Genomic DNA, 26,280 nt, shown 5'->3' with positions numbered 1-26,280 from the left:
CCAAGCATCAGAGTGAGCCTATCTCTGCCTCTCTGCCTAATTCTCTCACCCGCTTTGTCTCTTTCTATCTCAAACAAGAACAAAGACACACAATTCAAGCTTTCAGAAATAAAATTGAGTGTTTTTTATTTTAATGGATTGTGTCCTGTTTTTTCCTATTTTCAGATATTTCTGTCCATCAACCATTAAATTCCCAGTTCTAACGTTAGCTGCTGTAAGTGTTGTGATTTTCACTCTGATTAAAAGTGAATATCACATTGAAACTTTTTAATTCTTGCAAATTATTATCAGCGTGCTTGGAGCGGAAAACCAAATTTAATAAAAGAAAGCCAAACATTCCAACACAATAGTCCTGCCTTACAGACTGCAACACTGTGGTGAAATCAATGAAAAGAAACAATGCTGTCATCAGTTTTCAGCTTTCTTTCTTTTTGTCTATGCGCATTCGAGAACATGTGTGTGCAGTGTCAAATGTGTGTTTTCCATGAGTGTTTTAGTTATCTTTGTTGGAATATAATCTGCTTTCTTTGTGAGAAACACAAAGGCAAGGGTTTCCCATAAACCCCAATAAATATGATTAAAAGTGGTATAGAGGCACCATGTAGCAGCTGCAAACCTCCCAAAAAGCTGTAATTACTTTTGTCATCTTTCCATCTCACACCCTCTCCTAGAGTCTGATTACTTACCTAGGAGAAAATCTAATTGACACAGCAAATTGGAAAACACACTCTGAGAACTTCAGCACCAAGCCATTCGATCCTAATTGGGAGAAATATAACTTTTCACTTTGCTAGGTCTTTGTGGGAAGGTTTAGAAGGGGATGTGATATCTGTCTTTTCACACTGCTGATTAAAATCAAATAGAGTCAGTAATTAAAGATTGGACCACCACTGGGAAGCCTAAAGACCGAGAAAGAAAAAGGATGAAGAGCTATTTGTGAAGGCTTTCTTTACTTTGTTAAGGTGCACACAAGACTCACGTTAGAGTTCTTTTTGTTGGCTCTGTTTGCCTGTGTGTTCATTTTGTTCTTATTTGTTTCCTCCTTATCCCGACTCTGGTACTGGCAATGAGAGGTGGGAGCTTTTCTTTCAGGTGACAGATAAGCTCTGTCAATTTCACTTCAAGGTTTTGTAGGGAATGGAAGTTTTGGGTCAGCGGTGGTGTGTTTGGTTTTTAGACCACAGTTTGTGTTTGTTGCTTAACTTTGGTTGAACTTGTTGAAGTACATTCATTTTTTTTAAAGGGCAGTGTGTGTGATTTCATTTTATCAAACTATCTGAATACCTCTCCCTTTCTACACGAGTAAAAGACTTTACATCTCTTCAAAATAAAACCACAAAAGGCCGTATCCTGCTAATGCTAGCTAGCTTAGTTGGGAAGTTACAACTTTACATTTTGAAAATACAATGCACAGACATATAAATAAGCTAATGAGTACCAAGCAGGATAATAGTAAAATTTCACTTATCAGAACGGTACAGATCATTTTGCACTACATAGCAAGCCACTGATAATGGTCCTAGAAACATCAAGAGCACAAGCTGAGTAAAGCGGTCCATGTTATCTTTCTTTACTTCAATTTTTGTGGACCCTTGTGAACTGTAGCCTTAGTTTCCTGTTCTCATCTGACAGGAGAAGCACCTGGTGTGGTCTTCTGCTGCTTGCCATTCTCCTCTGACCTCAAAGTATTTTTTTTCCTAGAGAAATGCTGCTCACTCACTTTCTTTTTGGACCATTGTCTGTAAACCCTACAGACTGCTGGTCAGACTGCTGGTCTTTGTGTGGAAAAATCCAAAAAGACCAGCAGTTTCTGAAATACTCAGACCAACTCATGTGGAAATAACTGACTTTGATTGTGCTATAATTGTTATCACCCTTCTCCCCGATTCTGATGCTCACTTTGAACTTCAGCAGGTTATCTTTATTACCTCTATGTGACTAAATGCACGGAGCTGCTGTCATGTGGTTGGCTGATTAGATATTTGTTTTAATGAACAGTTTAAGACACATACCTAAAACATTTGGCCATTGAAGGTATTATAGATACTTTTATACAGTTATATATAAAAATAGTTTTCAAATATTTAATTTTTTAAAGGAATTTTTACAGTACTGAAAATATACTTTTTTCCCCTACGTTTTTCTTTTTCTTTAACATATGTAACTGTTTGCAGGCCATCCATATTTTAATTAATCAGCTAAAGTCATGAAATGGGGATTACGTAAATGAAGGTAACAGAACTGGAGAAAATTAAGTTGAATGCAAAAATTCTTCAAAAGGACAGTCAGCGAGACAAATGTGCATTCCTTCCATTTATTTTTCAGTTGGAGTTAACTGAAGAGGCTCTCCAGTTAACTCAAACCTACAGCTGTTGAAAATGTTTCACACCAAAGTGAATACAAAGAGAATTTGGGATGCACATCGAAAGGAAAGGCATTATTGATCATAAGTCTGCATGAATAGAAGCTGAATTTAGTACTAAGCATTGTTAGAGAAAGAAATGCTTTTCTTATTATAAGTACTCTATTTATCATGTTTTAAAGCCTGTAACTCAATTGAACCTATAATAATGACAACATTATTTACATCATGTCTCTTTTCTTCTGATTGCAGCAAAGTTTTATGGGAGTTTAATTTCTCTAACAAAACATTCCTGATAGCTTGGCAAAATGCTAGTTTTGTCAGTATAATAATATGTGTGTAAGTTCAAAATTGCATTTTAACTTAAAAGAATTAAAAACATTTTTTTATAGTGTACATATAAAAGGACCCTTTTGCAATTTACAGTTTTAAAATGAAGACATTAAGTCTCATGCAACTGTGGACAATGCCTGAATCTATTTTAAAACTAACATACACGCTCAAACAGAGTTAAAGACTGATGCTACAGACCAAGGTCTGCAGGGTTTCAACAATCCAATTGCACGAGACAGTTCTTCAGAATCAACACACATGAGTGAGAGTTATTTGTCAGTTAAATTGTCTGGTGTCAAGAAACTGCTAGAGATTCCCTTTCTTTCTGAGAAAAGTTGTAGGCATGTCAGACTTGCACAGCTCTGACCAAAGGCTAATGAATGCTAAGGAGAATTCCTATTAGAAACTGTACAGCTCAAATCTTAGAAAGACACTGACTTTGAATGGCGCTACAACTCACTTGGTTGTTCTTCACATTTCCTTAGTAGAAAACAAAATTCCAATCAGCAAATGGGCATGAAAAGTAAATCAATGCTTCTACAATATTGATGTTTTCGTGCCCAATGGCTGCATCACATCCACCTGGAGTGTTTGACCTTTGGTTGCGCTCTCTGTCTGCTTGACTGCACAGTGAAGCATTGGGGAATTAGCCTAGTTAGTTCACAGGTCCTTTGCCACACCTCTTCCCAACGTGTAAGATTTGTGGCAGGCAGGCTCCTTAGAGTGCCTTCCCCAGCACAGTGACCCCACTGACAGCAAGAGGGGAGGGAGAGTGGAGATGAAACACTGAAGAATACAAAAATGGATTTGTGTGAGGCAAAGAGGGACAGAGGACAGAGAGGCAGGGTGCTTGTATGTGAGAAAAAGAAAGATAACAAAAAGAGCGAGAGAATGACAAAGCTGGGCAAGAGGGACACAAAGTGAAAATGAGAGAGAGATGGAGTAAGCTGAGTGCAGAGTACAAAAAGAAAAAAAAAACATAAAGTGACAGGGAGAGAAAGGTGTGACAACTAGAGAGTAAATCTGGAGAGACAAAGGGCCAAAAAAGAAGGAACGGAGGAGCAAAGCTGAGTGCAGCTGTGACTGTTGCTGCATGGAACACCCCTACAGGCCATCACAGACCAGTCCTCCAAATGTCAACCCGGTCAGGACCACCCTGGGAAGCCAGCAAGACCCCCCCTGGGAACTCCAGGAAAGTAGATAACAACTGACATGGGAGAGCTGAGCGGCCACTTGCACACACAGAAACACAGTGCTGCCTCTTCTTGTACTTTGTGATCCAGAAGCAAACATGTCCAGGCTAGTTGTGTTGTCAGGTCTGAATTTTATTCCATTATCTACATGTGTCAAAGCCTGTGTTCACTGTCTCTGTTGCAGCTAAAGCGGGCTTGAGTTTTCTTCAAAACCTAATTCTCGGAGTCTTGCAGCAGGCTTGGTTTCTGCCGTACTTAGAGGAAGATAGAAGATGATAGTAAAATGGCCTCATTCTTTCACTCTCTTACTAATGCAGAGCTGAAGAAGAAATGAAAACTGTCCTGTTGAGGAAGCTGTCAGGGAGCAGAGAGAAAGAGAAGGCGATAGTCTGGAGATGGAAATCCACAGGCAGAGATAGAGAAGCAGAAAACAAAAGAGATAGACAGAGTGGGAACAAAACATCTTCTCTCAGCTCTGAGACAAAGGAAGAAATTAGAGCCAAGGGAAGATGAGAAAAAAAAAGAGGAGAGCGGGAAAGAGCAGTCTGATTAATTGAGACAGAGTCAACTGACCGCAAGTCATTAAGCTGCCACTGGGCTGAGCGCCAGTCACTATTCATTCTCCTCACTACTAGTCTCTGTTCCTCCGCTCTGAGCCCTGGATCATCCCTGCGTCACCTCCCTGCTTCTTTCACACACTCTGTAACACATGGGCATAATTCCTTACAGACAGGAAACTATTCTCAAAAAGAGCTTTTGTCTTCATTAGGCATCCACTAGGAAGGATCATTTAAGATGGCTGTTCCTGTGTATGGGATGATAAATTATTATTGTTTCACTGCGCCAAGACCAAAAATAATGCTTTTTGCTTGTATTAAGACATACAGACCATGGATGACATAAAGCTCTTGTTAGTTGTGATATATGTATAAGGCAGGTAGTCTTTGGAATCCCATTTCATGCCTCTATTGTGTCTCTGACTCTGAGTTTTGCAATTTTGTAAACATTATTTATACATGAAAAAGGCAATAAAGGTGGTTGCTAAAGAGGTTCTCTATTGGGAAAAAAGTAGCAATACCACATTAGGAAAGCACCTAAATACTTCGAATAAAAGAACGTGTTATTGTTTATCAATGCAGATTTTAAAGGTCACATCCTGTAAAATCATACTTTTGTAGATGGGCTGTCCAGTGAGGACGACTCACCTCTAAAATCCAGGTGTTCATGAGCTCAGAAAAATACTTGAGTTAAAAAAAAGTAAATTAAAATATATGAATAAAATATTTACACACACACACACACACTCTCTCTCTCTCACACACACACACACACACACACACACACACACACAGCCTAATTAAAAAGGCTTGGGAACTGTGAGAACTGTGTCTAGAACTGGTTAATCAACAATATCTACAAGGGGATTAAAAATATCAATCAACAACAACTCATTCACACTAATCTAAAAATGCTGGTGCAACCTGCACCAGCTAAACTTGCCAGTTTACCCAAACCTGACAATGTAGTTAGGTGATGGTACTCTCTCCAAGATCTGAATTTCCCCTGGAAAGGCTTACAATGTTTCATTGTTAACATGCTAAAGGAGTTATTCTTCACACTATACTGCAACAGAAAATGCATCTGCTGAGATGATGAATCAGAGAAAAATTTACTTTTTTACTTGCAGTTGCTATCTCTGTTTTAACTCATCTGTACGTGTGTAATATGCTGAAACTGCACGGGATGGAACACTGAGATGTAAGGTCAAGACTTACTTTTACTTTAGTGTGTTATAATTGGGATCTGTTTTTAGAGTTCACTGAGCATTTCAGTTGCCCTGAACTAATATAATCTTTATTATTCTATTCATATCAAAGGCTGCCTTTTAATTGTACCCATTTACAAATCACTTTCAGGCTCAAAGTAAAATTGGTGAGGCTTGCTCATGCTCACTCAGTTTAGTCCATTTAGATAGCTTTCAGTCAAAGACAAAACAGTGCTGGTGAGAGCATGGTGAGGAGATATTAGTTTAGCATTAGTTTGGTTAAAGCTCACTGCACTCTGTGCCAGGTAATTTATGTCTTCAGCTACTTTTACTTCAAATCAAATGCTTACAAAACCATAGCATTTTATTTAACGTTTTTGATTTATTCAACTGAGAACTGACAGTATTGCTACAAGGCTCAAACTGTTAAGAAGAGGGTAAGGGATTTTTCATAGCCTTCTTTTTCCTGGGTGAATGCAAGCCGACAACTAGGCATGTTCTCACATAATTATGCTTTATCACACAAGGTAAGCAGGAAAATTAAGAAACTCCAAGAAAATAAGAGAAAAAAAGTCTCAGATAATTAAAATCTACTACAGAAAAGACTGTACAACAGATTAACTGTACAACAGTGCAGAGGCTTTAGAACCCGTTTCAGAATCTTACAGTTTTAAGATTCCTTCAGCATTAAGTAATTGTGTTAAGTACTCCAATGACAATCTTCAGGGTTTCTACTGCTATACAGCAAACAATGACAGTTGATAGTTAACTTCGTTTTCCAAATTGTAAACATATACGGTTTAGAATAGCAGCTAAGTTGCTAACATGGTGTAAATCCATTTAATGCAGTAACCTAATTCTGTGTCTATTACAGAGGCTGTGGCATCACTACTTTATAAGTGAACAGTCACATTAGGACCCCTCTTTGTTTGGGCTCCACCCTCCAAACTGTCAAAACTGTTGATTTGAATGAGCAGGATTCAGCGCCGAGAGCAGAGTTAACCATGAGAGCATGAATCTGCTGCAGCACTTGCAAAGCAGACACTCTCGTATGTGTGACAGGTTCTTTGTGGAAAGTGCTGCTGAGTTCTTCGTGCGTGGGTTGCTGAATTTACGCACAGAGGATTTAATTGCATGAGAGGCAAGGAATACCTGCACTTGTGAAATGAAATAATTTTCTCCTGATGTTTTTTTTCTCACATGTGACTTTTGACCTAAATATAGTTCCATGGGAGGGTTCTCTGCTTTTACATTCAGAAATTTTATTTTTGCTGCTTCTTAAAAATATATTTCTGCAACTGTAAAGCATACACCTTTAGACTAACACATGCCAGTGTCAAACTTTATACAATCCAGTTCCACTCTCTGCTTTGTGTGATTTGTTCCATTATCATTTGCGTCACTTACTGTGACCGGACTGGTTGTCAAATGAAATGGGAGCACTAACGTCATCATTTTCCTTCAGTATGTGGACTCTTCTCTTGTCTTATATGACTTTTAACGAACAGTCTACAACAGTAGTATATATAGACAGCTTTAATGATTGCCCCTCAAGGTGGAAGCATGTAGTGACAGGCTGAAATTTGACAAGTCTTATGAATGCAATGAAGGAAAGTACCAAAAAGATGGTTACATGATTTAGACTTTGACAGGAGAATAGTTTTTGATATTTACAAGGTAAGTTGAACTCAGTTTTATTTATATAGTGCCAAATCATGATAAAAGTTGTCTCAAGGCACTTTATTTTGTAAGGTAAAGACCCTACGATTATATAGAGACAACCCCAACAATCAGACGATGCCATATGAGCAAAGACTTGGCGACAATGGTAGGGAAAAACTCCAGCACAACCAGGCTCAGAGAGGGGTAGACATGTGCCCCTGTGGGTGAAACTGTAAACCAGTGAAGATGCTGCATATGCTGTGACCAAAACACTGTGTACTTGGGCCAACCACAGCAAAAAGTGCAATTGTTCACTTAATGCGTCTAGATCAGATAAAACTTATCTTGTACACAAATAATTTGTTGGACAAAAGGCACATTTGTTATATATATAATATCACAACTGAAATAAATCACCTGAAGTGTCGACTTTCAGTTCTAACTCAAGAGGTTTCACAAAAATGTTTTATTTATATTTATTAAAGCCCTTTTTTTATACACAGCCCCCCGATTTCAGTGGCTCAAAGGTACCTGGACAATTGAGTTATAAGCAGCTTCACAGGCATGTTGTCTTGTTATTTCATTTACAAATTAAGCTAATGCAGAAGATGATTAAAATATATAAATAAAATAATACGTTTTATAAATAAATAATAAAGCTAAATGTCTGCATTTCTGTCACAACTTGATTACCTGATTTGTGGTAAAAGTTATATTTTTGGTTTTTTTAAATTATGGATCAAAAATTATAGCCAAGACTAAACTAAGATGGTAAAAGTCATACAAACTAAAACAATTCTTGAGATAAGCTATGCTAAGCCTAAATTACTACTCAGGATTACAAATTTAAATGGATTAATTTAGCATGACATTATAATGAGGTGAAACGTGGTGAAATAAAATATTTGATGTGTGTACTTGTGTGTAAATGTTTGTGCAGTGTGTCTGTGTATCTTGATACATTCTGTACTCAGATGAAATTCAGTAATGTCAGTTTTTGGTGGCTTAATATCTTTGTGTGTACGTCAATCTTGAAGATGCATTTCAACCTGCCTGTCTGTGCGTCAGTTCTCTGTGGAGGTGTCTCATTACGCTGTACAGACTTGTTCTTCTTTCTGCCATCCAGCACCTTAGGAATGGATTTAGTTACTGGCTAATGTTTCTCACCCACCCTATCTCTCCACTGGGGACAACATGACCCAGGTCTGCGGTGTTGTCTCTGCAAGTCACACAAACCCCTTGTAACCCAAAGATATCTGCCTCCCACAATCTGAGGTGTGGACTGTATTTTCTTTATCAAAAATAAGATTTGCATTTTGTTTAAGGGCAAGGAGTGTGGGGTTTTTTGTACTTGTATGATTTTACAGGTACTTAGGCATGTATTTTTATATTGGCTGTATAGTCAGGGGAGTACTATTTAAAGGTTGCAACAATGACATCCTGGGGAATCTAACCATTTGGAAATTTAAAGACTCAATATTTGAACAAATTAAATAAAAAACTCCACAAGTTTGAAAAAAACACCTCAGCAAAAGAAATGGTTGAAGTGATATAAGTATACAGTAATACAATAAAAGGTTAAAAATTATAAAAACACAGTTAAAGCAAACCACGTAGCGCTGGCTAAATGGTGTCCTAAAACTCAAAAAATAAACAAAAAGAGGCTCTTAATAAAGAGGGATGAAAAACACTACAACTTCATACCCACGTGCCTTAAAATAAGGGCAATGTGAAAGGGGGCAGCCAACAGAAAGGCCATGCTGCTACTGGCCAAATCCAGCAACTAAAAGAATCAAACAAAGCAATCAGTATTCACTAAGCTGGATTTTACAATCATGGACACTCAGTGCACAATCAAGTGCTCAGTCATTATACATTATTACATTATACATACATTATTACAATAAAAGAAAAGGTCAAATTAAATACAGGCCAACCAGTGTTAAAAAGTCACAATACGCTGCCACCTGAGCTTGGCTACACCTACATATTCTGACTGTTCTCATTCTGTTTAAAACAGAAAAGGTTGGTTGGCGTTTTATTCCATATGCCACCCAGTGTTTCACGATGTTTGGCTCGCTCACAGCAGCACTTAGGTAGACAAGGCAGGCATTTACTAATGCTTTCAGTAATATTTACAGTCTATTCATACACTGACACAGCTGAGTCTGATATGTATCATTTTAATAGCCATCAACATAATAAAAAGACTAAAGACATATATATCTAAAACATACCATCCTCCTTGTCAAAGTATGTCTATAACAATCTATCCACAGTTCAATAAAAAACAAATACTTTCCAAAAGAAAAAAGAAAAACCTTACTGATATAATAGCCACATATTACAAACACTCTACAAATGGTTTTAGAGAATTGTCTGTTTTGTGCTCTTGTACCTAATCCCTTTAACTCAAACACACTTCAAAAACACTAAACAAAATGTTACTACAGTTTTTTCTGAATGCTTAAACCCTAACTGTGATTCCTGTAGCACAATCTCTAAAACTATTCAGACTTATAGCAAAACCACTCACTGAGTTTGCAAAACTAAAAGCACATAAACTGCTTTGCACTCAGTTTGCAATTTTGTAACACACACTTTGCAAAACTGTAGGCACAATTCACTGCACAACACTCAATTACCAAATTTCCAACACACTCCTAGCAAAAGTATACACATGTATGGCTATCATTAACACTAACTTGCCAACTGTCTGGCACACTTTCACATGTGAAAACTTTTTTAGATAATTCGTTCACTTTGCAATCAGCCTAAGCACTATAATACAGGTAAGCTGTGTGTGCGGAGTACAATGGAGGGAGCAGAAAGAGTGAGAAGTAGAGGAGGCCGAGGAAGAGGACGTGGAGGTGAAGAAGTAGGATGAAGAGGACGACAAGGACAAGGAGGAGCAAGAGGAAGACGAGGAGGAGGGAGAGGAAGATGAGGAGGGGGGAGAGGAAGGGTAGGAAGAGTAAGAAATAGAATTGCTGATGACATCAGAGCTACAATAGTGGACCATGTCATCAACCGTGGAATGACCCTGAGGGTAGCTGGCCAACGGGTCCAGCCTAACTCGAGCCGCTACACTGTAGCAAGTACCATAGGGACATCTTGAAATGAGAATCGGTTAGTACAGTCACTTCGCACAAAGATTTGTAGCACTGCCATATGCCAATGAGAAACACACCAATACCATTGATGTAAAAATACTGAAATTGTTACTTTACAGAATTGCTAGATGACCAGATGCTGGGGGCAGAGGAAGCATGTTCACTGCAGACCAAGTAACCCATATAGTCATTATGGCGATTGCAAATAATCCTATACTTGGAAATAAACACTTGTGTTTGTTTTGATGTGTTTGAATAAACACCAGTACTTGAAGTTTGGATCCCTCTATGCTTATGGATCTATGACAGAAGTATGAGCTCAAACTGACATAGCCTACCTTGTGCACAGAGAAAGCAAAAGCCAGATGTGTTTTGTATTCATACCATCAGTGTGCAGTTGGCGCATTGTGTGCTTAGTAGATGATGGCTTGTGTGTACTGTTTGATACGGAAACACCATTTTTACGAAGGTGTGAAGAGTTAGTCTAGCTGTGTTTGCTTTTGCAAGAGAACTACAATGTTTTGATTATTAGGTGACAGGTTTTCTTATTTGTGTGAAGAGTTTTGCAAAATTAGCCAATAGTTACAAAAAATGTGCTTAAGCAATCAGAAAAAACTGTAAGCACACTGGGTCCAGGTTAGTTAGATGTAAAAGAGACCATTTTACATGCATTTAAACATAACCACTCTTCCTTCAAATATTCTTTTAAATAACCTGCCATTTGGAAAGTCAAAATCTGTTGAAGAAAATATAATTGCTTGCTTGTTTAAAACAGCATCACGGTTCACAAGCTTGATCAACCACATGCCGTACTATATTCTGCCAAATACAAGATTTGCCCTTGACATTGATTTCTATTTCAACCTCATGTAACCAAAGTACATGCAATTGTATGCAATTCACTGAGACCATGGTCAAAACGCTCGATCTGGAACGACAACATAGAAAGAAGAAGAAACGAGCTTTATTGGTCACATACACAATCATACAGTATACAACATGCAGTGAAATGTGTCATGTCTGAGCTACAGACGTAGCCGCGCCATTCCAGGGCTTGGCGTTTGGCATGGGGGGGGCCTAGCCAGGACCCTTACTGGATACTGCGAGGGAATCGAATTTGCGCTCCAAAGGTGTGTCCACATTAGTGGATGGCATCATAGTGGATGGCATCATAGTGGTTACCTCCAACTCCAGTGTACAGTTTATGGCATTGCCATGCAGTGACTTTTGCAGAAAAGCAAGCAGGAAAAATACACTTCAGTCCACTCAACTGTTCAACAAAACAAACTAGGCAGGATTAAAACGTATCATTTCATGACTATTTTGCTAGTGCATGTTGATGCATTCTGCATGGGCATTTTCATCTTTCTGCAATCCTGAAGAATAGACTGACGAACTCTCTAAAATAAAAATAAAATTAAAGCAATCCTTTAATAATAAAACACTATGAAAACACCTCACTACAAAAAAAACTGCGTGTTACTGGTAAATTGTATGTTATAAAAAGTAAAAGTATTTATTCTTTTGCAAAATGTCCCCCATTTTTTTATATGGACTAAGATTACTGCTGAAGATGTGTAAGGTTGTGCTCACATTAAATATTTTATATTCTGTTTAATTGACAGCAATGCATCATTTCAGTAAAATCATATACTTGTATTATGGCTGTCCTATGATCGCATATATTGCTATACATACACACTCTCTCCGATCAATTTCCTGTCAAAAACAAGAGGTTTATCAACAAATCCATATGTAAACAGCCATCTAATGCTGCTAACCTCATAGTTTGCCCAGATCCAGCTTTTGCTAACGTGCAACTCAACCTGGTAAATTACATTTCCTAGTTTCCAACTTTTGTTTCTTTTCTTTTATTAAAAAGGTCCAACAACTGAATATCCAACCTATAAGCTTTTACTCATTTCTATGCAGGTGATATTTCAGAACACATCAAGAGGTGATCATTTAAATGCTAGAACACTCTTACTCATCTCTTCTTTCTTATTAAAGCAGTTAGATAACTTCTCTCAGCAGCTAATGGCATCTCATTCTATTATCTGCCCTCCACTGATGTGCTTCCACAACTCAGCCAAAAGGGATAACCAGCAGAGCCTTCTTTATTTTCTTTGAATCCCTGAATCAAGTAGTAAGACTGGTGTTTTATGCTTCGATGAGTAGTCAGTACCCCTGGGTAGAACTTCTAGCCAGCTGATCTCTAGCAGTAAAGCTCTTTGAAATAAAAATGTATTCCCTCTGCTAACAGGCTGAATAAATAGCTAACTAATACAGACCAAAAAGGATAGAGAAAAGTGAAGATGTGTCATGGCAATAAGTCAGAAGAAGTATTACGATCACTTTTAAATAGCACACAGCAGTGTGTGTTCGTGTGTGTGTGTGTGTGTGTGTGTGTATTTCACTGGCTTTCTGTCCTTATCGCCATCTCTTATCTTGATCTCTGGTTCTCCTTCTTTTCCCAGCTACATAAAATTTACAGTTTCCCACAGCATGCATTTACAGTGCTTTGGCGTTCCCACATTTCAAAATTGAAGATATTCTGTCAGCTTAGTAGGTTTCATCTCCTACCCAAGATGTGTGCCAGTTAAACACTTTTTTCACAAGATTTTATGGCATAATTAGTAACTGGAATCGCTGATTGACTGATTTGAATGTGGTAGTGTATAAAATAGATTTGTACAGTGGTAAATACATACTAAACCTTTATTGCTTATTTGTTTTACTAAGATTAAAACTCCTCAGTTGTTAGTAGATAAATATACATTTAATAACAAAACTCAATGCTTAGCTTCATGTCATGAACCCATCACTAGTGTCAGGTAGTGGTCAGGTGGCCACAGGGATTGGCTTTAAAAGGAAGCTCCACCTACGCGTTCTCTGCTCAGATATCATTCCTTTCATGTCTGGAGCTCAGATACCCTCTGATCATCAGCTGTCAGAGTTTGCCACTCTGGATTTGATGTTCAAATGTCACCCTTCTAAGTACTCCACCTCCTGCACTAAGTTTGCAATGCTAACCTCGCTTTTATCTGGTTGTTCCCAGGAGTGGGTAGCAGCTCTCTATAATGTGAAGTCACCTGCCTGCATTGACTATGCCCAATTTGTGGAGTAGTTAAAGAAGGCTAGCAGCGAAGTGGAAATGAAGTCACAATTTTGTCTCTGAATTCTGCACTTTGGCACCTAAACTGAACTGGGGAGACGCTGTAGGCCGGTCAATTTTTATAGAGGTATTGGCTAATTCCATATCGTTAGCTTCATAGCATAAGTGCCTAAGTCATTGGACTAAGTCAATGACTTAGGCACTTATGCTATGAAGCTAACGATATGTTGACTGTACGTGAGGCTCTTAAGACACTGGATGAGACTGTGTACGTTGCCCTAAAGATTGATCAGTGAGCCATGTCACAACCTCATCCTGCTCCTTGTACCTTTAAACGCTTTCGTTCCCAAAGGTCTATAGCTCCTCCATCTCCTCCCTTCTCTGGCGGGGTAGTTGCTAATTCCAGCAGTTTCTCAATCAAGGAACCAAAGCAACTGAGGAAGTTATCCAAAGAAGAACGAGAACGACACTGACGTGAAGGCCTCTGTTGCCACGGTCAGCAAGGCAGACCATGGGGAATTTGGGAATGAAGACCCAAAGGTGTGTGTGATCATCCTCTTCTGGTGTGGCCCGCCTCCAGGCAGGACACACCCAGCAGGCCTGATGATGCCTGAAACCCAGTGCTCTGCCACACCCACACACACACCTACTCATACACACCAACATGGAAATGAGGGACAGCAGCAACAGATGTACACATGTCCATAAATTATTCAAGAACCCTGGATCCCCAGACCCAGGTCCTTAACATCTGTACCTACTGTGGGTCAGCAAAACATCACTACCCCCAGTGTCCCCTGCTTCTGGGAAATGGCGAGCCCAGGTGGACATCGGGGGAATCCTGACTGGACACACCCATTCCATCGACCCCTCTTGTTTCCAGCTTAAGGTAGTGTTTCAGCTGAAACACAAACTGATAATTGTTAAGGCTCTCCTAGATACAGGGACAGCTGAGAACTTTGCTTCTCAACTTGATATCCTTTTGACTTTAGTGTACCGTATGATTCCTGTCACCTCTGTAGATATCTCTCTCTCAGGCCAGCATCTTTACCAAACTGGACCTGTGCACCGCTTACAATTTGGTGTGCATCAAAGAGGGGGACGAGTTTAAGACAGCCTTTATCACTCCTAACGGTCACTTGGAATACCTGGTGATGCCATTTGGCCTGTGCAATAGTCCTGCTGTATTCCAACAACTTATTAACAATGTCCTTCATGACATGGTCGGCCAGTAGGTGTTTGCTTCTATGAATGACATCCTGATATACTCTCAATCAAAAGTAGATCATGTCCACTCTGTTAGGGAAGTGCTTAACAGACTGCTTGAGCACCAGAGCACACAACATCCATCCTGCTCCATCTTAATCCTGCGGATGTGGCTCAATAAAAATCACTGTGACCTTGTGGAAGTACAATGAACTTGTAAGCTTGTTACATTTGGTAACAATATTGGTTGCTTTGAAGGTGCCGTCCCCAAAGCTACTTTTGTACATCACATACAATTACAAGTTTTTCTATGGTCAAACACAGTGTCATGGTCCTGGGCCATGTTGGCCCAGTGTTCTTAGTTTTCTTGTATGTTTGTATTTTGTTCCCTATTTAGGCCATGTTTCCTGAGTTGCCCTGTTGTGTTTTCCCTTCGTGGCTTTTACCCCCTGTGTGCCCCTCTGTGTATCTGTGAGCCCTCGTCTCTCCTTATGTTTTATTCCATGTTTCCCCTGCCCGTTATGTCTAAGTTCTCCCCGTGCTCTCTCTCTCCCCCCTGTGTGCCCTCTGTGTATTTATGAGCCCTCGTCTCCCTTTGTGGTTGTTCCATGTTTCCCCAGCCCGTTATGTCTGTGTTTTCCCCGTGCTCTCTCTCCTCCTGTCTGAACCTCTGTACTTCCTGTTTGACTCTGCCCGTCTCCCGTCAGTGTTATGTTCACCCCGCCCTGTCTCGTTATGGTTATCTGTGTCAGCTGTGTTCCCCGTGTGTTCCCACTTTCCTCGTTAACCCTCTGTGTATTTCTGTCTGCGTCTCCCTCTGTTCGGCGTCGCGTTCTCCCTCATTGTTGTGTGGATTCCCTGTGTCTCCCTACGAGTGTTAGTTTATTGATTCCCAGTTTAGTTGAGTTCTGTATTTCCTATGTTCTGCCTGTCAGCAATAAAGCTGCTTTTGAGTTCATCCCCGTGTTTGTGAATCTTGCGATTGGGTCCTCCTCCCGCCTGCCACACAGCCGATCCATGACACACAGAAATTCAGTCCAGCTGTCACAGTCTGGCGAGGGCAGACTGTATGAATTGAAAAAGGACCCAAAATGCAGACTCCAAGGAACAGGGAACAAAACTTTAATGTTAACAAAAAGCGAGCCGTTTAATATGGCTGGTAAAAAAGGTACAAACAAAGGGCAAGGCAAACTGAAGCAAAATTAACACAAACCTAAACTGGGAAATCTAAACAAACAATAAGAAAAACCTAGACAAGAAACTTGGAAGCATGGCATAGGAAACATGGCGTGGACAACAGACGACCTGACAATCACACACTGAAAACAGAGGACTTAAATACACAGGAGGTGATTAGGGGAAGTGGAGACACATGAGGAAACAGCTGGCACACATGAACATAATGACGTCACAGTGGGAGAGTAAAACTGAACATGATGAACACAGAACACCAGACCTCTTCACAATAAAACAGGAAACATAATGAGACATAGACATGACAACCCGAACTTGACAACGTAAGACACAGACATGAAACGCATGAAGAGCAGGGGAGATTTAACATGGTTGGAAACACGAGGGGAAAATAATAACTAGAAACACTTACGGTGTGTTCACACCGAACGCGATGGACGCGAATAAAACGCCCCAAACGCCTCTAATTTGACGTGTGTACATTCGCGTCTCAACGCGTGTCCAAGAAAAATCCATCGCGTGGGAGGAATGTGGGAGGGAGTTGTGCCAGACCGGTATCTTTGCAAGATGGCAGCTATTGAGCTAGCGCTTGAAGAGAGAGTCTCCCTTCTCTATGTACTGTGGAGAGCAGAGCAGCAGCGTAAAAGACGTCCTCGCCGTACCTGGGTCCATCAGGTCCTCCAGAGGCGTGAGCAGTTTGGTGAGTTTCACCACTTGCTCCAGGAGCTGCGCCTGGATGACGGCCGATTCCAGCGCTATCACCGTCGGCCAGTTTGAGGACCTGCTTTCCCTCGTCGGTCCCAGCATTGCCCGCCTAGACACCAACTACAGACGCTCAATCCCACCTGCAGAGCGCCTGTCCGTCTGCCTGAGGTTAGTAAAACTATTTAATACGGTAGTCCTTTATTGATATGTGCTAATATGCTAATCCATCCAGTTATACACTGCTAACATGGATGTGCTATGCTAACAGTGAATGCTGTCTGTGTTTACTGAAAGCAAACTGTGGTACAGAGACGACTCTTTATAATATTTCTAGTGATACTCAGAAGCTCTCATCAAGTCCCGATTTAATTCGATTTATGCTGTTATCAGTGTTTGCATGATAGCATGGCTGTGGTGTCACATCAATGTATGCGCTCGGTGTTTGCTGATATCAAACTGTAGCATTAGGACCACTGAGTTAACCTTTGTAGTGATACTCACTCCTTTTTATTTAGACCTGGTTTAATTCTGGGATAGTTGAATATTTGTATATAATCCCTGCAGCTGTCAGACTCTATAGCAGGGGTCACAGCCTTTATTAAAACAGAGTTAGATAAAACTGTGAACAGTTTGGTTCATCTCTAGTTACATGGTTCTATCTTGATAAGCTGTCTTATCACAGATTAATTTTTCAAAAATATTAATGATTTAAGCAAGGAAAGGGCTACATGTCAACACACAACTCTTTATTTCTATTAATGTCTTACTTCATTCCTACCTGATTGACATGTTTAGGAATTATGAGTGATTGGCTCACTGTAGTGGCAAAAGTTGCTACCAATCAAATTATGATATGTTAAAGTTAAAACAAAACACAACTGTTTTAGATATTATCTAATATACATTTTGTAATTATCCTTATAATTACAAAATGTTTTATGTAAGATTTAAGTTTTGTGATTTAAATCTGACATCACAAAAGTATTTTGGAATTTGAATAATGTATTTTGTAACTGCAGTACACATAATACTGATTTTGAACAATTTTGTCCAGGTTCCTTGTCACCGGGGACTCCTTCAGGACCATCGCGTTCAGTTTCAGAGTCGGTGTGTCCACGGTGAGCCAGATCACCCCCCAGGCAGCGACGTCCATCTGGGACTGTCTAGTGGACGACTTCATGGCTGTGCCTTCACCTGGAGACTGGCGGTCCATCACAGAGGGATTCCAGGAGCGCTGGAACTTTCCTCTGTGCTGTGCAGCTCTGGATGGGAAGCACATCCAGACAAAGGCACCCCATATATCATATAGGAGACACACACATTGATATACACTAAATATTCATTTCATTTCTTTTTTGTGGTGCCCAAATTGATGCACCTGCTTGATTTTGTTTAAACAATTATTGCACACTTTCTGTAAATCCAGTAAACTTCTTTTCACTTCTCAAATATCACTGTGTGTGTCTCCTGTATGATATTTAACTGACATTTTTTATTGTAACAACCAACGATTTATACAGGAAAATAATGTCTATTAACAAGGTTGCCCAAACTTCTGCATCCCACTGTATCAGTATATTTTGTCATTAGTATAATATGAAATAAATTCTACATGTGTCAAGTTGTGTGCCAACATTTGCTGTGTAGTAGAACTGAGACATTAGTCATTATAAACATTTATTTGAAATAATATTAAAAGTCTCAAACAGAAAAACATTAAACATAAATATATAAAATATAAGAATTTACAGAGAGACAGGAATAAAAAGGACCAGCTGCTCTCCAGAGCAGGAACAAGGCTGAGGAGGAAATGCTCCATTGGAGACTGGTGTGGCCTCTTCAGGGACTCCAGGATGGCCAGCTCCACCGCCGATGGACCGTCCTGGGACCCGTCCCTCATCTGCCTCGGAGCCGTCCTCCTCTGTGGGCCTGTAAAACAGCACAAAACACAAAGAAATGAGAAGGCTGCTACTAGATTTTAATTTCAACATTGAAAAAAAAAAAAAAACAATAACAGGATATAATCAGATTGGTTGTAGATATTTAGTAAAGGTGATCACAAGGGAATCCCACCGACTAAAAAGGTATCAGTGCTTGCTGTACATATCTGTGGGTGCAGCAGCAGGAGCTCAGGGACTGGGGATGCTCTGCTGCAGAATCAGTTGGTTCTATCAATACAGTATTAAATGTTAACAGGTTGGATATAATAATCGTAGAGTAGACAGTGGTCCCTCATTTATTGCAGGGGTTCTCAGAATAACTAGCCCCTGGTCACAGTTCTCACAATTGATTCTCAAAGTGCAAACCTTTGTAGATTGCAAAACGTAAAAGTATTATTATGCCGCGGTTTGTCTTCATCTGCCCGCCACTTTCGTGCGCCTTTTTCCCTCACGGTGCAGGTGTCTATTTCCGAATGAGGCTCATAGTTATGGGTGTTTTTGTGCTGTTTTTTCTATTGGACGCGATGGTTATCAAAACCAAACGTGATAAATTTGGCAAGCGCAGGAGATTTGTCAATCAGGCTGCAGAATGCAATGCTGTACTGTGCAATAAAAAATCAGCGAAAAAGCAAAGCAGTGACGGATGAACAGCGGGACCACTGTGTGCTGTTTATTAATAAACAATAAAATATATTCCTAAATGACAACATGCATAAAAGCAGAACGGTATTTGTACGTCAGTGGGAAAATAGCGGTGGCTTGCTAGCTTTTGTGCGGCTTCCCCGAGTCAGTGAAAACTTTCAAAAGAGAAATGAATGAACTTACCAGGTTGCCCGATCTCTTCACATATCTTCCTCCAAGCTCGGTCCTTTTTATTCCTGTCTCGGTACTGAAAGCAGCTGGTGTTGTACAGCTCCGAGTTGTTTGCTACCGCATTGATTAGCCTTCCCCTCCATTGAAGTATGAAAGGCTTTGGCTGGATCTGCCCCTTTGACCTAGGTAACAGCCACGTCACCAGGCTCCTGATTGGTTGTCGCGGCGCGATTTGACGCTGGAGTTCAGATTTTTCCAACTCGAGCGGTAGACGCGAAACGCGCGTATGCACAAAATGCAACACAAAAACTCACGCGCGTGGTTTTATTCGCGAGTCAAACGCGCCAGACGCGCTACACTGACGCGCGTTTCACGCGTTTTGGCGTTTTCGCGACGCAAATCTGCTTCCGAATTTTCGCGGGACCCGCAATCGCGTGTCATCGCGCCTTTCCATTGACTTTACATGTAAACCTGACGCTCTATTCGCGTCCATCGCGTTCGGTGTGAACACACCGTTAGGCATAATAATACAAACTTGATAACATAAGACACGCAGCATGAAACACGAAGGGTGAGGGGAAGCTTAAATACAGGGGAAGAAAACACAAGGAGTCTAATAACCAAATGAACTTAGATAACCTAATGAACAAAATAAACTCAAACTTAAAACGCTGGGTCAAAAGACCCAGGACCATGACAGAGCCCCCCCTTCAAGGGCGGATTCCAGACGCCCAAAACCATGAACAAAGAAATGCAGCAACAAGAAAACAAACATGAAACAAAACCAAAACAACCCACCCAGGGCGGGCAGCGGGGGTCCAGGACGGAGGGCCAGAAACAAAACCACAAAAACAAAGAATCTGAAGCACTCAGTCCAAACACAAGGGCTTAAGAGTCCGAGACCCTGTTTCAGGAGGGCGACCATGATCTCGGCAGAAAAGGAGTTCATGGCGGAGTAGTTCAGGTGGCCGACCTGGAGGCCGATGGCACAGTAGTCCATAGTTCAAGGGTTCAGGGGGCCGGCCATGTGGAAGGTGGCAGTGGCGAAGCAAGCATGGCTGGCCACACTCGGGTGGCTTGGCTCGTGGCCGGCGGCAACATGGACGAGACCTGTCGGGTGGCTTGGCTCGTGGCCGGCGGTGACGTGGACGAGACCTGTCAGGCGGCTTGGCGGGTGGTCGACGGCGTGGACGATAATCCTTGGATGGTTTGGTTGGTTTCCGTCGACAGGCTGTCCTGACAGGCTCCGGAAACAGCCGTGCTGGACCTGGACGTGGCTTGGCAGGTGGAAGGAGACAAGGCTGAGGTGTGGCAGGCACAGATAATGGCGCTGCAGGCGACGGCGTGGAAGCCGCAGGTGGCGGCGCTGCAGGCGATGGCGTGGAAGGATGCTGGGCGCGCTTGGCTGAACCTCCAGCTGGCACAACAGGACCAGGCGAGGCAGGGCCAGACGCAGCAGAGGCCGGACCAGGCAAGGCTGAAGACTCTGACGAAGCTGGACCAGACGAGGCTGAAGACTCTGACGAAGCTGGACCAGGTGATGACGAGGCGGCCGCAGGTGGCGGCTGAACGGTCCCCTCGGACCCTCCAGCTGACGAGGCATGAGGCTGGACGGGCTCCTCGGGCCCTCCAGCTGACGAGGCAGGTTGCTTTTTAAGTTGCAGCAACACACAGTCTATAGTGGGTGAAATGAGTTTGTATGAGTTCTCAGACTGAGGTGTGGCAGAACCAGGTGAGGCGTCGTCCTCAGGCTGAGGCGTAGAAGCAGCAAGCAGTAGCGCAGCAGGTGGTGGTCCTGCAGGCGGCGGCACGGGAGCCGCAGGAGGTGGCGCTGCAGCCACAGGTGGTGAAGCAGAAGGTGGCCAGACGGGCTCCTCAGGCCCTCCAGCTGACGAAGCATGAGGCTGGACGGGCTCCTCGGGCCCGCCAGCTGACGAAGCGTGAGGCTGGACGGGCTCCTCGGGCCCGCCAGCTGACGAAGCGTGAGGCTGGACGGGCTCCTCGGGCCCGCCAGCTGACGAAGCGTGAGGCTGGACGGGCTCCTCGGGCCCTCCAGCAGACACAGGAAAAGGCTGCACAAACTCCAACTTAGCCCCTGGCTCCAACCTGGCCTGGATCTCGGTCCCACAGTAGCTTAGCTGAGCCTCATGGCTAGCACTTCCAGTGCAAACAGTCTTATAATTTGGCTTCTTGGAAGCAAAGTTCATAGCATGATCAATACACTGGGATGCTAGGTAATTGTGCAGAGGGATAAGATATTCCGTGGAAGACTTGGCTGGTGATTTTTCAGTCTTAGTCATTTCATAAACATGCCCATGAACCTTTAAGGCAGTGTTTGTTCCAATATTGTCCTTAGAAAAAACGCGTGGATTCAGAATACAATCACCCACCTCATGTTGCTGTGAGCCGTGGTGACGACCTGGACGCCGCCTCCTCCTGGAAGCCGTGGTCGTGGAGGCCGGCGCCGCTACGGCTGAGATGAATGTAGCGCTGGAAGAAGCCACCGGTTGAGGTGAGGAAAACGCAGCACTTGTCTGCTGCAGTGGCGACATGGACATGGAGACAGGCGGGAGACTCAACACGCCAACTTTAGCTCCTATAGCTGGCATAGGGAGGGCTGCGTCACAGAGGGGCTGGAGTAATTCAGTCTGCATGCTGGGGGGCTGCTTTGGCAACACGGTGCGGATGAAGCAGTGCAAATCCTCCGACAATCCCTCCATGTAAGCCGGGTATGCAGACAGAATCCGGTACAGCTGAACTCTAACTGACTCCTTCTCACTCTGTCTGCACGCAGAATAGATTTTCCACTGTCCATGGAGAATGGTCACACGAGTGCTGAACTCCCAAAAATCCTCAAAGATGTCTGCTGGGTCCATTCTGGTCAGGTCGTTCTGTCACAGTCTGGCGAGGGCAGACTGTATGAATTGAAAAAGGACCCAAAATGCAGACTCCAAGGAACAGGGAACAAAACTTTAATGTTAACAAAAAGCGAGCCATTTAATATGGCTGGTAAAAAAGGTACAAACAAAGGGCAAGGCAAACTGAAGCAAAATTAACACAAACCTAAACTGGGAAATCTAAACAAACAATAAGAAAAACCTAGACAAGAAACTTGGAAGCATGGCATAGGAAACATGGCGTGGACAACAGACGACCTGACAATCACACACTGAAAACAGAGGACTTAAATACACAGGAGGTGATTAGGGGAAGTGGAGACACATGAGGAAACAGCTGGCACACATGAACATAATGACGTCACAGTGGGAGAGTAAAACTGAACATGATGAACACAGAACACCAGACCTCTTCACAATAAAACAGGAAACATAATGAGAGATAGACATGACAACCCGAACTTGACAACGTAAGACACAGACATGAAACGCATGAAGAGCAGGGGAGATTTAACATGGTTGGAAACACGAGGGGAAAATAATAACTAGAAACACTTAGGCATAATAATACAAACTTGATAACATAAGACACGCAGCATGAAACACGAAGGGTGAGGGGAAGCTTAAATACAGGGGAAGAAAACACAAAGAGTCTAATAACCAAATGAACTTAGATAACCTAATGAACAAAATAAACTCAAACTTAAAACGCTGGGTCAAAAGACCCAGGACCATGACACCAGCCAGAACCTCAAAGTGTCAGGGGCTGAGATGGCCCTTGGACTCAGAAGCAGGCACAATAGGCAGCAGATTACTCAGAGGAAAGGCAACAGGTAATCGCAAGGTGCGAATACCACAAGGAATGGATCCACTGCAAAAGAGGAGAGCTGGGTTAATCCACTGATTCTGTATTGGTAAGTATGGAGGAGGAATCAGGGGTATGAGAAAAGTTGTGTATCTTACTTGGTAACTAGGAGCGGATATTCCCGGAGGAGACAATAAGTAAGTGTCCAGAGGAGCGGGAGCGTGTGAAGCTGAGCAGCCCGAATTTGTTCTTTCCAGAGTCCCAAGAGTGAAAGTGTGCAGATGAGTTTCAAAAAACAAAAACCTGGAGTAAAGGAGGTCAGCGTAGAGAATCAGGTGAGTAAGCAGGTATGTTGCAGATACTGAGCCAAGACTGTGATGAACTGAAGACACAGATCACAAAATTAACACAAGGAGAGAACAAACCACAAGACAGCAACTTGTGAGCTGAATTACCACCAAAGGTAGCAGACGATCTGGCAGAGAATGAGGGCTTAAGCTAGTCCTCACACAGTCTCTTAGCTGGAGGTAATGACATGCAGGTATGTCCAATCAAGAGTGGGAAACTGGACTCCACACAGGAGGGAGGAACCTTGAAAAAATACTCTACCACAACCTGACACTCAGACTGGACTATGACAAATAGGCAGGTTGCCTAACAACAGCCAACCCATGTAATAGATTTTTAATCAAAAATCACCGCAGCTACTTGCAAATGGCTGCTGAATGCAAAAATGTTCAATTCAATCACTAAGAAACCACCAGTTGTTCCTATTCGAAAGGAGGCTACCATCCTACCGTTACTCTTGTGTGCCTGAGCTACTAGCAGATAAACTAGAAGGGTTGGGTTGGAGAGTACTTTCCTGAAGTGAAACAAACTGAACCCTTAAACAAGTGTAAAAATCACAAGTCTCAGTTTTAAGTGGTGTTGTGCTATTTTTATGCTCTGAGTTGTGGCCGGCAGAAACTACAGAACATTACTCCATCTAGCCAGAAAGAACAAATTAATTTCATAGTGAATTCTTGCTTTTATTCAAAACATGTGTATTAGTCATCATGTTAATTGACATGTTTTGCTACTTTTGCACCATAGATTGCAGACAAATAATTGATGCAGTCTGAGTGACATTGTGTATGTTTTTTTTTAATACAGATTTAAACACTTTTAGATGTTGCTTCTGCACATCCATATTCATTATACTGTTAACCAGGATGCTTTTGATAGGTGAAAATGGATTTACAACAAAATGTACTTGCTAAAAAGAAAGCAGCTGATGCCTAGAAGTTTATATCAATCTATGCCCACATGATAAACCGGGCATACAGTCAAAGCAGTCACTTTTAAAAGTATACCCAGCTTTGTGATCCATTTTGTTTTTATGGGGAACACAATTTATGAAAGAAAAAAAAGTCTAAGCCTTGATGCTCCAGTTGCTTGCAGCTTTCTCTTTAAAAATAGAGAGGAAGTGGTCCTATCTTGTTTATGATTTGGCAAATAAATAAAAATAAAATTAATAAGAAAGAAAAATAACTATTCTCTTAAGGTACCGATGGCACTTTGTGCCTGTAAACCATTTTTTTATTAAATTAATTTCAAAGTCTGCACTTTCCTTTATTGCTTTTTCTCTCTTTCCTCTCTGTCAGTCCCTCTCCACCACTATCCAAAGTATTTTAGGATAATTTATACAAAGTTTTTGGCCCCTGTGTAAATCAAGCTGCCGTAATAGCGCTTTCTAACTGTGGTAGTGATTTGAAGGTCATAGGTGGCTTGTTGAGCAATGAATGGCTTTTAATTAAAGGCGTAAATTTTCACCAGGAGGGCCGTTAATGCTGGCTGCTGAAAGACAACAGATTAATTATCAAGATAATAAAGCACGTTCAGCATCAGCCCCTAGTCTTGATTTGATTAATTGAGAAGGTTGTTGCTGAACAAATTGTCTGGAATCAAGACAAGCTACTAATGAAGACACCATTTTTCAAGACAAGTCAGTATAACTACACTCAACAAAAATATAAACGCAACACCTTTGTTACTGCTCCCATTCCCCATGGGATGGACGTAGAGATCTAAAATTCATTCCAGATACACAATATAACCATCCCTCCCAAACAGTGGTCACAAATCAGTCCAAATGTGTGGTAGTGGGCACATCTGCTATATTGAGATAATCCATCCCACCTCACAGGTGTGCCACATCAGGATGCTGATCTGACATCATGAGTAGTGCACAGGTGTACCTCAGACTGCCCACAACAAAAGGCCACCCTGGAATGTGCAGTTTTGTCTCACAGCAAAATGCCACAGATGCCATAAGCAATGAGGGAGCGTGCAATTGGCATGCTGACAGCAGGAATGTCAACCAGATCTGTCGCCCGTGCATTGAATGTTCATTTCTCAACCATAAGCCGTCTCCACAGGCGTTTCAGAGAATATGGCAGCACATCCAACCAGCCTCACAACCGCAGACCTCGTGTAACCACACCAGCCCAGGACCTCCACATCCAGCAGGTTCACCTCCAAGATTGTCTGAGACCAGCCACCCAGACAGCTGCTGGAACAATTGGTTTGCACAACCAAACAATTTCTGCACAAACTGTCAGAAACCGTCTCAGGGACGCTCAACTGAATGCCCGCCGTCCTCATCGGGGTCTTGACCTGACTCCAGCTCGTCGCCGTAACAGACTTGTGTGGGCAAATGCTCACATTCGATGGCGTCTGGCACGTTGGAGAGGTGTGCGCTTCAAGGATGAATCATGGTTCACATTGTTCAGGGCAGATGGCAGCTGAGAATGTCCCAGTTCTTGCATGGCCAGCATACTCTCCGGACATGTCACCCATTGAGCATGTTCGGGATGTGCTTGACCGGCGTATACGACAGCGTGTACCAGTTCCCACGAATATCCAACAACCTCGCACAGCCATTGAAGTGGAGTGGACCAACATTCCACAGGCCACAATTGACAATCTGATAGACTCCATGCAACGATGTGTTGCACTGCATGAGGCAAATGGTGGTCACACCAGATACTGACCGGTTCTGGGTCCCCAGACCCCCAATAGCACAGAAAACTGCACATTCCAGGGTGGCCTTTTGTTGTGGGCAGTCTGAGGTACACCTGTGCACTACTCATGATGTCAGATCAGCATCCTGATGTGGCACACCTGTGAGGTGGGATG

At 42.1% G+C, this 26,280-nt stretch overlaps 1 protein-coding gene and 1 long non-coding RNA gene across 2 annotated transcripts; one reads left to right on the top strand and one right to left on the bottom strand.

Annotated features, from left to right (window-relative positions):
• The first annotated feature begins 16,510 nt into the window (after positions 1 to 16,510).
• On the top strand, positions 16,511 to 18,269 carry LOC145428558 (uncharacterized). The gene is made up of 2 exons (XM_080300910.1): positions 16,511 to 16,816; positions 17,703 to 18,269. Exons 1-2 carry the CDS (start codon positions 16,557 to 16,559, stop codon positions 17,971 to 17,973), a joined length of 531 nt encoding a protein of 176 aa, XP_080157036.1. The 5' UTR covers positions 16,511 to 16,556; the 3' UTR covers positions 17,974 to 18,269.
• A 43-nt stretch (positions 18,270 to 18,312) lies between these two features.
• On the bottom strand, positions 18,313 to 19,553 carry LOC145428559 (uncharacterized). The gene is made up of 2 exons (XR_013908852.1): positions 19,414 to 19,553; positions 18,313 to 18,577 (listed from the first exon to the last, which is right to left on the bottom strand). It is a non-coding gene; the product is annotated as an uncharacterized LOC145428559 (long non-coding RNA).
• Positions 19,554 to 26,280: the final 6,727 nt, after the last annotated feature.

This window comes from Astatotilapia calliptera, chromosome 4 (genome assembly GCF_964374335.1).
Source record: "Astatotilapia calliptera chromosome 4, fAstCal68.1, whole genome shotgun sequence".
Taxonomy (NCBI): Eukaryota; Metazoa; Chordata; class Actinopteri; order Cichliformes; family Cichlidae; genus Astatotilapia; species Astatotilapia calliptera.
This window is presented reverse-complemented; position numbering and strand designations above follow the sequence as displayed.